The sequence below is a fragment of the Mustela nigripes genome, chromosome 4 (assembly GCF_022355385.1).
Source record: "Mustela nigripes isolate SB6536 chromosome 4, MUSNIG.SB6536, whole genome shotgun sequence".
In the NCBI taxonomy this organism is placed as follows: Eukaryota; Metazoa; Chordata; class Mammalia; order Carnivora; family Mustelidae; genus Mustela; species Mustela nigripes.
Window position 1 is genome coordinate 151,690,011 of NC_081560.1, and position 17,800 is coordinate 151,707,810.

Sequence of the window (17,800 nt, forward strand, 5' to 3'; positions counted from 1 at the left end):
CAAAAACAAAACCACCCAAGTTCCTATCCTCACAGAACGAGGAGCTCCACAGGAGGATGAAAAGATTGAGTAACAGAACAAGGTCATTCTTGTTGAGGAAAACCTGGAGAATCCATGCTCTAATGAGTGCAGAGGAGAGGGTACGAACTGGACTGAGCAACCAGGTGTGGTGCTGGACTTTTTCATGGTTTGTCCTCATTGCAGTTTTCTTGGGAGTATTATTTGTCTCTGTTTTCACCAGTGGGGAAACAGAGGCTCAGATCATTTAAATGACTTGGAAGGATTCTCAGTTGGCGGACATGGTATTCAATGTGGTCCTACCTGGTGGCAGGTCTCCTGGTTGTTCCCTTGCGCAGTTGTGGCTTCTGTAGGAGGAATGAGGGACCGGGATTGTGGGTTGAGCTGGGCTTTGTCCAGGACCTAAAAATGAAGTGATATGTTCTAGGAAGAAATGAACACTAGTGGTGTCATTAATCACAGCCTGAAAATGACAATGACCTAATAAAATGTTGCAAACCTGCCAAAATCAGTGAGAAAAGTGGAGCGGGGAGCAAAAGCCTTGATGTGTAGGGAAGGGAACTGTTTTCACCAAAAAAATTCTGTAGTATTTCATACAGGCTTGCAAAAAAGTGCTGACTTGGTTCCATGTCTCTATGTCCCTTTATAACTGGAATCTTTTTTGTGGTTCCTGCTCCTTTGCTGGAAAGTGACCATGAAGTGATGGTCAAACCAATGAAGAGAGACTCATCTCATAGTAAAATGGAATGCATTTATATTTTTCTACATTTGCAGAAAATAAGTAGGCTGGAGTAAAATGGGCTTCATCGCTTCTTCAGTTACCTGTTGCTGTGTGACAAAGTGCCACCCAGTTAACAAACTATGTCATTCTTTCTCACGGTGCCTGTGGGGTAGGAGTTCGGACAGCCTCAGCAGGGACAGCCTGTCTTTGCATCCCAAAGTGATGGGTGGGCTGGACCATTTAAGATGTCTTCCTTACTCACACAGATGGCACCTCACTGGGCTGGCTCCAATGACAGGAGTCTCCTGGGCTGGGCCCGATGCCTGGGGCCTTGGTTGAAACTGTTATAATAGCATTCTGGGTTCTTCTCCATGTAGCCCTCTCCATCTAGCCTCTATCCATGCTCTTCTAAGTGAATTCTCCATCCAGGCCACATAGTAGCTCAGGGCTCCCAAAGGCACAAAAGCAGAAACTTCCAGGTCCTCCGAAGGCTTAGGCCTTGAACGAGCTGACCTTGCCTCCACAGCATTTGTTGGTCAAAGTGAGTCACAGGTTCAGCTTAGACTCAGTGAGAAGGGCCATATGCCTCCTCTACTGATGTGAGGGGTTACATGTGTGTAAAGGACAGAGGGGATTGTTGGGGGTCATCTTTTAAGACCAGCACCTACTCGCCTTAAGCATCAACTGGTAGATAAAAATATTTGACCCTGAAATAAAGCATCTTCTAGTTCTTTACATGTCTTCTAGTCATTTAGTTGTCTCAAATCTGGGACTTTACTTTCTTTACCTAGATGTTCAAGACAGGGTCTGCCTGGACCATTTTGGACACTAATCACACTTAGGGCTACCTCTGTGCCAGGCCTGTTGTTTCATCAGTATTCATAATAGCTTATCCCAGTACACTAGAATCTTCCCACATGGTAGGGACTTGAGGCTCAAGAAAGGTGGGTGACTTCCTGTGGTCATGGAATTGGTGATGGGAGGTCTAGAACTCACTCCCCGGCCCCAGATCAAGGTATGTTTGATGAATGGCTCTCTTATCTTTGCAGCTTTTGCAGAATGTAAGGTCATGATCTCTTGGCATTGCTCAATTTTGCAGGTGCAATAGCTTTACAGTAAGGATGTCTGGCTTTCTTAGCTGTATTTCCAGCCATACAGTGTACCTGGAATGAGAACAACCAAGCCAGTGGTATGGGTGGCCTTAGCAGCCAAATGGTTGCTGATGGGTGTGTCGTGCCCAACTCCATGGCGGTGATGACCGATGAAATGATGCAGAGCAGAGAGTGGCCTGTCTCTCTGCAGCTCGTGCATGGGAACTGTGGCTGAATCTGAGTTTCAGATAAACTCTGTGCCTTGTCATGTTAGTGTATGGAGTGGAACTCGATGGCCATCAGATGCATTAAGTATGCAAATGAGAATTCCATCTGGTAGGATTCTTTTTCTCTATTCAGGTCACAATAAGTAATTTAGGAAAAGTCTAGTTCTCCCTCACTGTCTCTCAAAATGCAAATGAAATGTAGTCGTGCGTTTTCTCAAATATTTTCTGCAGATGCCAAATCAGCAGCTATTAAAAGTTGAGTAATTACAGTAATTAATTTCTGAAAAGGGAGGGTGGGAAACCTCATAACAATCAATAGAATAGTAAATCAAATGAGAAAGGAGACCACACAGGAAAATGCTGGAATGAAAAGGACTGCAGGACTGCATCTTCAGGGCAGGAAGTTTCAGTAGATGGCAGTGTTACGAAGAAGATGGAATATGAGTTCCCCTCATCTCCCGGTCTGTTGGCCTGCCGGCTCCCAGCATTGTACTCTTAGCCACCTTCCTATCTGACGGATGAGAAATTGATGGCTTTCCAAGGTACAGATGTCATTTCAAGAGTGACAACTTAAATAACTACATATATGGGTGGTCTGATTTATTTCTAATTATGGCCACATGAAATTTGTTTTGCTTACAACCAAAAGGTGTCTTCCCCCTCTCCAAAATGCTAGCACCACAAGCTGCTCTTAGAAAAATAACCCAGCTGTGTCATCATCAATATTAAAACTGGATTGTGGGAATTGCTGTGAATGAGGCAGAAATGGCATCCAGCGTGGTTCTCTGGGAATTGGGTTGACCTCAGAACTAAACAACTGATTGGAAAGAAGATATTTTCCCTTTCTGGCATGCTCAGCAGCCACAGGGTCTCCAGCATCACTGTGTTTTCATCAGGACTGTGGCCTTTATTCAGTTCCTGGCAGAGGGGTATTTGCTTGTGTGCTCGAGGACTGTTAACTCAGATGGTGGGAAGCCAGAACCAGGTTAACAGAGGTGGAGCACACAGTGCTTTAGAACAACTAGTGTGATCCATATGTACCTGTGAATAATTTTATTCAGCACCTTCCAGATGCCACTGGGGATTCAGACATGAATGTCACAGGAGCTCACAGTCGGAGTTGAGGATGGCTAGGGAGTGTAGAAGACAGTAAGACCACACTCTGTTGCCTAGAACAGAGGTTTGCCCACTGGGCCTTGGGACAGAGGGGGAGGAAAGCCACAGACAGTTGGGGAAACCAGAACCGGGCTTTAAGGAAAACATGTGCCCATGGCAGATCAGCTGGAGGAGGGAGGGGAGAGAAGAAGATCATCCACAGAGAGAGGTACATGTGAAGATGTCTACTTGGGGATTCTGAGTAGTTCAGCTGGGCTAGGATAGACCATATGGGTAGAGGGGCAGTGTGTGGGGTTGCGATGTGCAGTCAAAGCCACTCCACGAAAGATGCTGAATACCATGCTAAGAGAATTGAATTTTCTTGGGGTACCATCCATCATCATCATCATCATCATCATCATCACCATCATCAACATCACCACAAGCACTACAGTCTTTACTGAGCACCTGTTACATGAGGGCAGAGTTTAGGCTCCAAAGACAGCAGAATGTCATCAGATCTCACCTCTGCCACTTCACAGTCACACAGACACAGGAAATGATTCAGCTTTCACGATCCTTCACTTTCTTTGCTGTCATATGGGAGTAATAATATCATCCTGTGGCATTATTGTGAGGATTAAATGCAATGAGTCCTTAGCATGGCGAGCAGAACATACACTGCACCATGGGAAACACTTACTAAATGGAATTACTGCTACTAGTTGCCAGAAACTCTACAAATGCTTTATCTTTTAATCTTTATAATAACCCTGCAGGGTGGATATCAGTATCCCCACTTTGCTGATGAGGACTTGAAACTTGTAGAAGTTGCTAGGTGGTGGATGTCCGTGGTGCCAGGCTCCTGGACTTCCTGCCTCTGTGCTAAGTGGCTTTTCCTTTATGGACGTGGTAGCCATGGGAGGGCTTTGGAAAGCAACAACACAATCAGACCTGAGTATTACAGAGACTCTGATCTACAGTCAGCCAGCACTGAGTCACTGTTGTGTGTGTTCCAGATTCTTCTGCCACTGAAATGTCCTTCACAGTCTGATGCGACAGAGAAAAGATTGGGCTTAGGGCTGCGTTCATCTATCAACTCATTCATGTCTTAATTTAGAAAAGGGTGCCATTTTCTGGAATTAGTCTGCATTTCAAACACATTGAAATAATTGTATGGGTTTCAAATAACTGAAATATTGACAGCATTAATAGCTCTGGGTAACATTGTGTAAGGGCATGCTATTTGAAAAGAGCTATTTTCTCTAACAAGGAAATGGATAAAGTAGGAGTCTCATTTTGTTAAAGTATGACACCTTAGAAATTCCAAATATGTTGAATTTTAGATATCCTGTCTTCTTTCATACTAATACCCCATCCCCAAAATTTCTGTTGTCCCTGGAAAAATGTCAAGCCTGGTCAAGATTCAGTTTACTTTTTAGGGTAGCCTTTTAAATAGAGCAAATACACATAATCTCACATGATGACCAAAAGGATCAAAGGAAAAACACAATGGGTGTAGAACGATGGCATAGAAGTTAAAGCTGTATGGGAAGACTTCTGGCCCAATTATCAGGGCACCTTGCTTTTAACCCCTTTTCCCATCATTAGTTCTGTGACTGATATAGGCTACCTTTGGTTCCTACACCTTGGTTTCAGCTACTCAGATTTGGCCTACATCACAGGGGTTGCAAACCCAATGTTGTGGGGCCAGGAAGGTGAAAGAAATGTATCAGTGGAAATAATAGGGAATGGTGAGTTCTGTGGCTGTTTGGAAGGGTACTTGTTCTGCCTAAAGGCACTTTTACTTAAATAGGGGGCAGTAAAACAGAAGGAAAGCCAGACTATGCCTACCAAATAAAACACTTCTAGATACCATCAATTTAGAACCCTTGTGTGATCAGGGTTCCCTCCGTTATAATGAGTGCATCATACTGTGTTAAAATCATGGGCTTTGGAGTAGGACTGGGTTGAATGTCAGTTCTGATACTCATTAGCTGTGTGACCTTAGGAAATTGATGTATCTCCAAGTCTTAGTGTTCCCTTATTATATTTTCCCATTGGGAAAAACAGTGGAAAATATAGTTGTAATGTACTTAACATAGTACCTGGCACACAGTAATCTGCTCATCATACACTGGCTCCATTATATACCATCCCCCCAGCACCCTTTTCTTCTAGATTGGCAGTCTGTATTCCTAGGACTTTGGGTCATGGCATATAGAAATTCGGAAATAAAAATGGAAGATAATACATTTTAGGTATATTTCCAACTGGAGTTTTGCTATTATTAAATTATTAACAGAGAATTGATGTTGAGCTATATATTATAGTCTGCTTGTGAATCAAAAGCCTGAGTCCTCTCTTCTGCCTGTTTTGCATTTGATCCATGACCTGGGTGAACTCAAGTGGCAGATGACATAGATCTGGGAGGAGGAGTTACCCACTGGCTGACAAAATGGGGATGTGAAGGGTCTCTACCAGCCTGAAGAATGTATCAGAATCCCTTTGGGTCGAAATTCAGCAGAGATGATCAGGCCTATGATCATGTCTTAAAGCACATATATACTGGGCTGGGAAGAACAGAATAGAGTATGTGGAAGAGTCCCAGAAGGCTTAATGCATGGCCAGTAATTGTCCCAAGTTGGGTGAGACCACTGCTATGGTGAGTTCTACTTCCCTCTATATTTATAGAAGTATAGTGCCCAGCTAAAGGGAAGTGGTAGTCCCATGACCCCTTAACACAACATCTGTGTTTGTCCAGAGGTGAGAAGCCAGGATGGCGAGGGATCTGAAAAACCTCCTTAGTCATGGAAGGAATAGTGAACAGATCTGAGGGTTGGGAGCTTAGAGATAGAAGACATTGGGGACATAAGGGCTGAGCAGGTACTTGTTAGTCAGCTGGTGGTAGAACAATGCACACAAAGACCAGTTAGTTAAATAGCAGATGGTTTGGGCTCAATGTAAGGATATACTTGTCCAGTCTAGATGGACAGCTGGAGAGGTGGTTCCAAGGGGCTCAGAAATATGGCCACTGGCAAGTTACATATAAATGAGACTCCCACCTACCCTCTCAAGATGGCAGAAATGGTCAAAGCCATTTAGGGCTTGCACACGGCAAATACTGTGTACCAGTTACTAAATTCAGATGATCCCAGTGTGGGCCAAAGCCATGATCACTTAGTTTTTCCCGTAAGTTTTGATACATTGGCCTAGGACAGGATAGGATAGGTACCCCCTTCCCACCCCACAGAGTCACCAGTTTCAACTGACTTTACCTTGAAAACCCAGAGGTGGCCAGTGCTCTGGAGGCTTCAGCACCTGGGGGCCTGTGAAGCAGTGATCCCAGCGGCAAAGTGCAATTGACTTTCTGGTTTGAATTACTGTCCCTCCACACACTCTGTAATCTCAGCAAGCTGTAATCTATCTGGGCCTCAGTTCCCTCATCTGTAAAATGGAGTAATAATAGCATCCAGCTGTTGGTGTTCCAGGATTAAATGAGCCAGTATGTGAAAGCATTTAGAAGAGTCAGCCTTCAAATAGTGAGTGGGCAGTGGCGTTAGCGCCCATCGCAGCCATGGGGCCTGTGAACATGGTAGGTGTATCTTCCTGTTCTCGCACTGAGCTTGTGTGATGCACAGTGGCCATGCAAAGCAGGTGCTTGGTTGGAAGGAGTTTTGCTGGTATTAAAAGACAAGACCATGGCTAAGAAGAGTTAATATCCTGAAAACACTTGCATCCTATAAGAAAAAGCACTTTCACAGAAACTGTTTCTACTGACTCCCCCAAACAACATACCAGGGATGTCAGTATTTTCATTATTCCAGTTTTAAAGCTAAGGAGCTGCGGTCTTGAGAAAATAAGGAACTAGTCCAGGCTCACCCATTCGTTAGTGTTAAAGCAGCCTGAGAACCTGGCTGTGGGGAGATTTCGGCGCTCTCTGCCTAGAGGGTGAAGGGAGGATGAAGGTCTGTCTGAAAGCTCAGAACCAACACACCAGGGCTTAAGCCACAGTTGGCATGTGAATAGATCCTTCATCTCCAGAAGAGACAGTGTTCTCTGCAGTCTTCTTTCAGGAAACTTCTCCAGACACGCGTGGATGGCTGTCTGTGAGCCGCAACAAAAAATCTGCTTTAAAAATATCTCTTAGCAAAAGTTGTGTCAACAGCGTCCTTTGGCTAAAGCACCAGAGACACTCAGGGACATTTAAACCACCTTTTCCTGGGTAGGTAGGAGAGGGAGGAAGCCTCAGCCCTAGGTGGGAAGGATTCGGGCTGGAGAGTGGTGTTGGGCCCCACACAGCCATCCACTGGGCTCCATTGCTCACCTGACCCAGGTCTCATGCAGTGTCCAAGGTGTTGGAAACTCTCCACTGATGTTACAGGTTCCAGGCTGGGCAGGCATCCTCCTGGATGGATGTCTACAGGCTGGTTTCCCTGGTGGTGTTCTCAGGGCTGACCACAGACTCATTGCAGGGGAGGTTGTTGGGTACCGGGGGTGAGGAAGCCCAGCTGATAACTACTTGCGCTCTCCAGCCTTTCCCTGAAAGGCCATGCCCACTTTCACCCCTTCATCTTTGCATGTGCTGTCCACACCCCTGGGAAGATAATTTTTTCTGCTGGCCAGATTATTTCCTAATTGCCCTCCAACACCTACTGGGTACATCACGTTTTCTGGGCACTCTCGGCCCTCTGGGGTAGGGGTACCTCCTATGTTCTAGAACACTTTTGGCCCTTGGGCTTGCACTTAGTAGGCAACTATTGCATTTGAGGCAGAGACAGGTGCTGGGCAACAAGGGTGAAGAGTCATTGTCTCAGGCAGCGGTTCACAGTGTGCTGGGGGACAAGGGGTGGTGGGAAGAGGTCTGTCTATCATCTATCTACCGAGAGAACCATCAGAGTATGGTATTTATGATTGAGGTATGGACGGTGCTATTTGGGGAAATCAGGAAAGATTTCTCAGGTGAGAGAACATATGAATTGTCTCTTGAATAATAAGTAGGAGCTCGGTAAAGGGATGGGGCTGGAAAGGACATTCACAGCTTTGGGCGTCAATCAAAAAGGGCATAGGGAGAGTCAATTACCATATGGTTTCACTTATTTGTGGAGCATAACAAATATCATGGAGGACAAGGGGTGTTAGAGAGGAGAAGGGAGTTGGGGTAAATTGGAAGGGGAGGTGAACCATGAGAGACTATGGACTCTGAAAAACAATCTGAGGGGTTTGAAGGGGTGGAGGGTGGGAGGTTGGGGTACCAGGTCGTGGGTATTATAGAGGGCACGGATTGCATGGAGCACTGGGTGTGGTGAAAAAATAATGAGTACTGTTTTTTCTGAAAATAAATAAATTAATTTTAAAAAAAGGGGCATAGGATATTCAGCAAAGGGAGAGAATGTTACTAGGGCTGGAGCGTGGGGTGGACCAAAGGGAAAGATGAAATGAAGTTGGAAAGAGACAAATACTTTATAAATACAAGATCCTAGGCTTCTGTTACCAGGCAGCATCAGACATCATATGCGTGTAGTTTGTGAAGGAAGCATCCACATGCAGCTCGGTCTTAGTTGCAAATCTAATTAGGGACATCAAGGAAGCCATGCCTTTAGACATGGGTTCTGCTCATTCAGTGGGACTCGGACCTCTACTCATAAACCAAGATCACAAACTCCCACACCTACAAGGCCATGTGGACAGCACAAATGAGTCTACCAGGCTGATGGAGACTGTGGCAGAAAGGAAAATGTGCACCCATATATAGAAAGGACTAATTCTAAGTAAGCAAAGATAACCATAAGAACTTGTCAAATGACACCCATCCATGAGTCCTGTTTACTTGTGCTATTTCTGAAGAGCTGAGGTCACTTAACTTGTACTATCTCTTTTCCAAAATCATCGAAGACCATTTCATCCAAATTGGAATAAGCAACTAATCAAAATTTGGGTAGCTCAGTAGAACTCCCTGGTTCTTTCTAAGTGTCTGGAGGAAATAGACATGGTCATCTGAAGGTTTTTACATCGGTGGCAGGACACACTGTAGAGTTATGTGTCCAAAGCCCATGCCTGCTGGAAGGGACGCACCCCACCAGGATCCAGCCCTCACTGGACTCTGGGACTGTATGAATCTGGACCAGAAGAGAAAGAGGGGGAGAAAGAGAAAGAACAACAAACATCCACAGTGGGGCACGGATAGACTTGAAGCCACGACTGTTAAGTGGAGAAAGTAAAAAACTCCTGAAGGCTGCCCCACAAATCGCTCTGTGATAAGTTGCCTTGCGGGTCCTGCCCGCCGGCCAGCCTGGTGACCCCACGCACTCACCATGGAGCCCTAATTGAACCACCATCCCCTAGCCTGCATTGGAAGTAATATGCGTTAGGAAAATCAATCCATTTGTAGGGGGAGGAAACCAGACTGGTTTCCTGCTACTGCTCATATTTTCACTAAAACCCCATTTTACTGGAACCAACATTGAAAAAAACAGCACATTTTATTCAAAACAAGGCAATATTGGTATTGACAGAGCGGCAGTGATAATGAGGACGATCAATTTTCCCTCCTCCATTATGGGGTATTGAGCAATTTTGGAGTAAACTTGTGGCATCATTAGACAAGATCAGCATTTCTCCCTTTTGAAAACTTTTGCTTTTTTTTTTCTTTGCTTTTTTTTTCTTTTTTGCATATTTAGATTTTAAGTAGCTCTTTTCTGGTGGATGAAAAAGAAAAAAAGCAAACAACAACGAAAAAAGAAAGCCAAAAGCCCTCAAAGTAGTAAGTGAAGTGCTGATAATAAAACTGGAGATTGTAGACATTTCTTTTTAATTCTTATTAATAATACATTGTGGTGTTATTTTTGCATCTTGCTTCTACAGACTGTCTCCCCAACTTTCATCCCAAATTAAAAGACTGCAGTTACCAGATAATCTAGGTTCTGGAAGAGGGAAAATTCAAATCAAGAGGGCAGAGGCTCCCTTTGTGTTCTGAGAGGAGGCGACAGGAGGAAAGGCAGAGTTGTGGACTCCGTGGGGTGCAGGGAAGGATGCTGAGGGCCGTAGAAGAAAGATCTGGGGAAGGGGGGCAAGGAGGCGGGGTAGATTTCCACGTGGAGGAACTCCTCAAAGTACAAGTGGTGGAATTGTTTAGTGCAAATGAGTTTTGGCATTTCTTCCTTCTATCACTGGTTCCCATTGGGCTGTACATTGCCTCTAACAGTTTATACTGGCCACACCAGTACTGCAGTGATAGGGAAGGGGTGATCTCAGTCCATTCAGGCAGCTATAACAAGACACCATAGACTTGGTGGCTTCTAAACAACCAAAACTTATTTCTTATAGTTCCGGCAGCTGGAAGTCCTAGAGCATGGTGCTGGCAGATGCAGTGTCTGCTGGGGGCCCACTGCCCCACGAATGGCCCCATTCTTACTGTGTCCATACATGGTACAAGGCAAGAGAAGGCTCCCTGGGGTCCCTTTTATAAGGGCACTAATCGCATTCATGAAGGATCCACTCTTGGGTCCCAATCACCCCACAAAGGCCCCCACCTCTGTACATATCCTGTTGGAAATTAAGTTTCAACATATGAATTCTGGGGGACAGAGACATCCAGTGCATTACAGGGATCATATTATTCCAATGATGAGATCTTCCCTTGGCATCAGGGATGGTGGCAAAATGGTGACATTTCAAAAGGACAAAATCCTGTCTCAGAACAATTGCCCTTAAAACCATTCTAATGAGGTTTAAATTTTAAACTAAAATTAAGATGGTCTAAAATTTTAAGTTGAAAGTGTTACCGAAGATATTGTAGATATGTAAATTTTGCCGAATGCCATCAGTTTGAGACAGGAGCTCTGGTTGATGTGCTCCTGGAAGGGGGAAGGGAGGAGGGAGGGTGAGCTGTATGACCCATTCATTTTTTTTAATCTAAAAATTAATGATAAACAGCGTAAATATGTGTCTCGATACATTTTAGTCCTTAAAACATATATACGACCAAGCGGTGTTTATGACCTAAGGATGAATGCCACCGCTTTCTTAATTTCTGTCCCTTAGTGACACAGATATACTCTCGACCATGTGGCAGTGTGTTCCAAAATCTCTGCATGTGTGAAGTCAAGATGGGAAGTGAGGTGATCCTGAGCATGGAGTCTGGGGTCAAAGCCAAGCTCTGATCTTCCCACGTGGCCTGAACAATGTATTTCTCTGGGTTCAGTTTCCTCATCTGTGAAATGGGCAGAGTAAAATTACCTCCCTCATAGGGTTCCTCAAAGGGATTCTATAACCTATACATATCAAAATGATTAGACTGGGGTCTGGCACATTCTGAATACCGAAATACTCTCATCTCAGGGCAAAATTTGGCTCTTATAGGAGATGCCAGGCCTGGATTCCCTTCTAAATCCAATGTGTGAGGGGCTGCAGGGAACCCCTCCTTCCCAGACACTGTAACTCAGCTGCTAGAGCCCGTTTCTCACTGTGCTGAGACTGTTCCCTCTCCTGTCTTGCCTGTAGTCCATGATTCCCTTGAGAGCAGGAACAGTGTTGTGTTAATATTGAAATGCCTAGAGATTTACCCAGAACCTGACATTGAAGAGACAGTTAATAGCTTGTTTAAGGGAGAGAGGGAAGAAGGGGAAGCAAGAAAGGACCCCAAGAAAGCTTTCATGGGAGGTGTGCATATCAGATGGTCTGTGACTCAAGGGGATGAGAAGCCAATCACCCTTAGAAGAGATGATTCAAATTAGTGCCTTTGTGGTTAGTCCTGGCTTTCCACTGGGACTAACCTAGACATGATCTACATTGTTCGAGATCTCTTTTCTTGAAACCAAAAACTAGGGCAAAGGTGTGCAGTATGAAAAGCATACCAAGGCCCCAGGTTGGGTTCCTCGGAGGTAGAGCCCAAGACTGGAGTTCAGGTAGATCAGATCCTTCAAGGGAGGGACTCAGGAGGGGAGTGGAGGAAGGAGGTGGTGTAGGAGAAGAAGCTCAACGGGGATGTGCCATCAGCTGAAGTCCAGCCTCAGCCTGAGCCACTAGGGTGGGGCCCCCCAGGGCATGAATTGCACCACAAAGACTGAAGGGTGCAACCTCATGGGCTACGGTCAGGTGTGTGGTGTGTGTGTATGTACACATGGCAGGTGGATATGTGTATATTTGCATGCATGTGTACGTGCATGCATGTATGCACACAAGGATATGTATAGTTCTGTGGGCATGTATATACATATGCATGCTTATGTGCACACATGCGCATGTATGTGTATACCCGTGTAGTACATGTGTGCATATGCATTTGTGTGTGCATGCATGAACATACATGGGGGTCCACTTAGCAGAGGACAGGTGGGGCAGGGCAGCTCCCCCTTAGAGGACTGCTGTCCTCCAGAGAAGGGGGAGTGGTGATGGGTACATTCATCTGGAGGAGGAGGTCTGGGGGAGGGTCCCATAGCATCCACAGCAGGAAAATTCCATTAAGTTCTAACTGGTATCCCTCTGATTTTAGACCCTATCACATATAATAGTGAAAGAGAATGCAGGCAGTCCTAAGAGGACTCCCCACCCCTAACACCTCCACTCCTGCTCCAAACTGTTATCTACAGAAGCCTGGGAATTCCAGGGGTTGATATTTTTATGAAGAAAGAAAGATTGCTAGGGCACCTGGGGGACTCAGTTGGTTAAGTAGCTGCCTTCAGCCCAGGTTCTGATCCCAGGGTCCTGGGACTGAGCCCCATGTCGGGCTCCCTGCTCAGCGGAGAGCCTGTTTCTCTCTCTCCCTTTGCCTGCTGCTCTGCCTACTTGTGTTCTCTCTCTCTCCCTCTCTCTCTGTCAAATAAAGAAAATCTTAAAAAAAAAAAAAAAAGAAAGAAAGGAAGATTGCAAAAGCAATGTATTTGGCTCAAATATTTACTGAGCTGACTCTGCGTTCTCTTCTGTGGACTTCAAGGACACAAAGATACTGAAATGACTGGAAAACTAGTCAGGGTGAGATGACACCACAGCTGCCCGCGTATGAGAGGAGGACAAGGACAGTTGGAAGGTGTCTGGGGGATGACAGCAGGGGCTGGAGGCACTGGGCACCGGAGCCATACCTGGGGCTGGCCTGGGCACTGAGTGTGGTTTGGTTGAGCCACAGCCAGTCGGCGTGGACATGGCCTGCAGGCCTGTCTCCTGGCCACGCTACACCTTCTGTGCCAAGGGTATGGACTCAAACACGGGACTGCAGTTGCCTGGCCCCCTAACCTATTTGAGGCCTGATTGGGGGTCGATCAAAGTTGCCCACAAAGTACTCTGACCTCAAGGGCTCACCGTTTGCTTTCGCTACCTCTTAGCTTTCCCAGGAGATCCAGTGCTCCATGGCCAGTCACATCCAGTCCCTGGTGAAGTCGGAGAAGAACCGTCAGGTCATGTGCGAGGCAGGGATGCTTAGGACCCTCATGGCCTCCTGCCGCCGGGCCCTGACCACCAGCTCCAGCCCCTTGCACTCGGGCCTCATCAGGATTTTTGAAAAGCTTGCCTCCCAAGCAATCGAACCAGATGTGTTAAGGTACTGTGTGCCGTGCATTAAATTCAGCTGGGCCGCTGGCAGCTGTGCTCAGATAGAGTGGGAGGAGTGCACAGGGACAGGTGTTCTTCTCCCTCTCCTGCCTCTCTACTCTGTGGGGTGTGGCCCTTCCCAGCACAGGACACTGTGAGTCTAGGGAGGAGATCATACAGACAGTGGACAGGCCCACAGAACAGACATGGCCTCTCCCATGGAGTTGATAGTCTTGGGGGAGAGGGTTCTGCAGACAACACAGCATGTGCTGTGGGGGTGTTCAGTGGACAGTGCCAGTGCTGCATGAACTGGGAGGGCCACAGTTGGGAGAATGGGTGGAAAGGGGCAGGGCTGCCAGGCAGTGGGTGGCTTAGGCCTGAGGCGTGTGCCAGTGTTCACGGGACTGGAAAGGAAGGAAGAGGGCATTGAGGACGCCCCACTGAGAAGGACGGGGGGGGGGCTGTGAAGGCTTGACACCCCAAGGGGTCAGACTGCCGGGAGCTGGGCTGCTGCAAGGAGCCGGGGCAGGACTCCTGACAAGGACAGGGACCGTGTATCCTTGGGGACACTTCCCGCTGGCAGCCCCTCCAGGAAGGCACCTGTTTCCTGGAAAGCTGAGCAGGACGGAGAGAGGCATGTGGCAGAGCAGACAGAGCAGAAGCAGAACAAAGTAGTGCAAACTCCTTTCCCCTTCAGGGTCCAGTGCAAGGCTTCCAGCTGGTCACTGACTAAGTCAAAGCCACCTACATGCACTAGCTCTGCAGTCTGGGTGCCTGGCCAGGAACACCCTGCTGCTGCGTGGTTTGAGGAACCATTCCAGGCAGAGAGAGGAAAGCATGGAGGAGGGGATCAGGGAGCACCAAGATTTAGGAAAGTGCTCAGAACTTTCCTAAAGCTGGAGAACACTTCTATCCATAAGAGGTCTTCATTTCTTTCTCTCCTCTGTTACGATTCCTAGACAATTTCTCAGTCTTGGAATTCCCCCACCTCCGTCGGCTGCAACGAAAATCCTGCATTCGTCTTGTCTGCACAGAGGGGACCCTGGAGGCTCAGGTGAGGACAAAGGAAAGAACAGGGAAGGTTAACAGGAATGAAAGAGAATATGCATTCCTTATAAGGGAGTCTACAATAGGTGAGAAGCAGACAGACTTAAAATACCTGCTGTGCAAAGGACCGAATGAGGAAAAGCAGGATTGGTGGTCCCAGAGAAAGACCACATCTGGAAGGAAAAGGATGTCCCCTGCCCTCCTATAAGATAGGTGATGGTAAGATTGTACTTGACCCCTTGAGGTGCAGATCATGGAAACAGTGATAGAGTTTCCTTCGTGACATGATGCTGCGCCTGGACAGAGGTGCCAGTGATGGCTTTACGCACAGCTCACAGCTCAGGGCTCAGCGAGGAGGTCAAGAGGCCAAAGCCCTGTGTAGATCCCTGGTATCAAGCATGGTCCCTGGGAGGCTGCTGGCTCCAGGGAGCAGCTTAAAGAAAAGAAAGCTGTGAGCATACCGAATGTGAGATCACATGAGGGCATGAAGGCAAGGAGGCACAGCTGAAAAGCGTGGATGGAGAGCCAGCTTGTGCTGGCAACCAGTGGTGGGGAGCAGAGCTTTCAAAGAGATAGGCTGCTGTGAGTGGGGAGATCAGGGAGCCAGGATGCAGTGTCAGTGAGTGACTACCAGTGGGGCAAGCTGGAAACTGGGGGGCGGGGTGATGTTTGTGGGGCATGGTGGACTGAAGGCAGAAAAGTTTTCCAGAAGGAGCATAATTGATGCAGGGGTGTTCTTGAGTCAGCAGAGAGCCACATCACAGTGGTTATGCTAGCCCTCCTCCTGGGCTGCAGCAGAAGCTTTGGGGCTGTTGTCAGAAGAGCAGTAGAAATGCTTAAATGGGGACATGGCTCCTCATCTCTTCTCTTGTTGCTTTAGGGTCCCAGACTGCAGCAGCAGGGACTGGTGAGGGTCCCGCAGGAGCTGCCATGGATGCCGGCCCCAACCCAGCAGTCACACATACCCTCAGAGCCTCGGGGACATCCCAGGGCTCAACCACTGCCCTTCAGACCTCTCTGAGCCTCATCTCCATGACCTCCCCACGCCACCTGCAGCCTCAGAGGGCTGTCCTGGCTCCATCGTTTGTGGAATTTGACATGTCCATGGAAGGTTATGGGTATGACAGGCTTTCTTATATTTGGAATGCACTTTATTAATTTCCCAGTGCCTCTGATGAATTATAATATTGATGACAAAACTGTAGTTCTCATCAGCTCTCACCACTCAGAAGCAGAAAATGTCTGGGTCAGGGACAACCCTGTCTTCTCAGTGGCTTCTCAGGGTCAACATCATCAGCCACGGAGTGCTATGACCCTCTCCTTCCCCTTGTGGGTCTGCTTTCTGGAATGCCCTCCCCTTTAGGGTCCAGTGTGAATTCCATGCCTTGGGGTCCTCATAACAGCATCAGATGCTTTCTGTCCTCATGCTGTAAGAGGGAGGGAGGCCCCTGTGGAGGGACAGAGGGGAGATGTCACAGCCAAAGCTGGTTTGTGGTTCACTGATCTGAGACACTTTTGTGTTTCCAGCTGTTTGTTTATTCCGACCCTGTCTACAGTTATGGGAAGCAGCACAGAGTATCTGGTCTCTGGAGGGATTGGGACAGGTAGGTGATTCTTGGGGGGCTCAGCTTGCTGAGCTGAAGTCACCCTGTCTCCAGAGCAAGTGCTGAGGGAGCCTTGATGTCAGACTTCCACCTGGCCCTTCAAAAGACTGGAGTCTTCCTTATTGGATCCATAAATGAGTCATCCTTGTGGTTTGTCATGCTTGTGTTAGGGCAGGAGGATCCCAAGGGCCCAGCCATGATTCTGCATACAGTGGGGACTCAGTGGTGATTTGATGGCAGAGTCTGGACTGGATTTATTTTGTCAGCGATTGACACAAGGTGAAATAAACACCTCACCCCACCTTAGGCCTCTTTCTAGAGAAGAATACATGTTCTATGTGGATGGGCATCTGGTCTACTTGGGCCCTGGCAGGCTTTGCTCAGTGCTGTGCTCAGCTAAAAACTGGCCGGGCAGGACAGGACAAGTGCCTAGTGCTGTCTTAGCTAAGCACCCTTGGTTAGGAGAACCAAAATTTCTCTGGGGTGGTGGGTGCATTCACAGCCCATCTGCACGGGACACCAGGTCTGATTCAGCTAATTCATGGAGGATGGTGGGCCCACTCTGTACCACCAACCCTGTTACGGGGCAGGAGGACATGCATTTCCCTATAGTGGAGACTTCCCCATATGAGGTTCAGCTGAGGTACACCTCGCGTAGCATACTGCCCAGCTTTAGATCAGCCAATAGTGACCATCTGCAGGGTTGTGCCCTGACACCCTTGGCAAAATGGCATGGCATAATAGGTGGGATAGAATTGGAGAGAGGCTCTGGAGATCTAGACTCCTGGTGGGAATATGACCTACTCCTGCGAGTATGAATAAGGGGACAAGCTTCTGTGGTGTAGGGTTGACATAAAGTCAGCATGAGTCAGATCAGGCACAGGATGGGTACACAGTAGGGCCACACCTGGGCCGAATCAGAGCCATGATGACTCTAGACAAGATTCCAAAGCAGGAGAAAGTCTAAGGGAGATGCTTGTGTTCTGACTCCAGGTGCTGCCAGGTCGTTCCCTCCATCTGGGGGCCTGACCTTCTCCTGCTGGTTCCTGATCAGTAGGCACAGCACAGTCCTTGAGGGCCACCCGCTGCGCTTCCTAACCCTGGTGCGTCACCTGGCCAGGACCGAGCAGCCTTTCGTCTGCCTCTCTGTCAGCCTGTGCCCGGACGACCTCTCCTTGGTTGTGTCTACGGAAGAGAAAGCGTTTCAGCCCCTGGGTAAGGTTTCGGGAGCTGGAGCTGTTTTTGCCCACACTTGGGAGAAGTGGAACTAAGTCAGCATGAGAGCATGGGAGACCAATTCTCCTTCAGTGGCGGGTGGCTGGCCCAAGTACCGCCATTTCAAATTCTGCCTGACTCTCTAAGCTCATCCCCCTGTGATGGCCAGAAATGGCCTGTTCTTCTTGTGTCCCCTGAGAGAGTCACTGTTTCATAGAGAGATGCCCAGAAGGCCCCAAGCGTGGCTTGGCGTCATTG

General features: G+C 47.6%; 1 protein-coding gene across 7 annotated transcripts in view; it reads left to right on the forward strand.

The window, feature by feature from the left end:
* The window catches only part of WDFY4 (WDFY family member 4), a 281,403-nt gene that overhangs the window by 66,500 nt on the left and 197,103 nt on the right, over nt 1–17,800 (forward strand). For all 7 annotated transcript variants that reach the window (XM_059397992.1, XM_059397994.1, XM_059397995.1 and 4 more), the window contains exons 14-18: nt 13,472–13,686; nt 14,636–14,730; nt 15,604–15,841; nt 16,251–16,327; nt 17,321–17,542. In XM_059397992.1, coding sequence (XP_059253975.1) covers nt 13,472–13,686; nt 14,636–14,730; nt 15,604–15,841; nt 16,251–16,327; nt 17,321–17,542 — 847 coding nt within the window. The remainder of the gene's footprint in view (nt 1–13,471; nt 13,687–14,635; nt 14,731–15,603; nt 15,842–16,250; nt 16,328–17,320; nt 17,543–17,800) is intronic.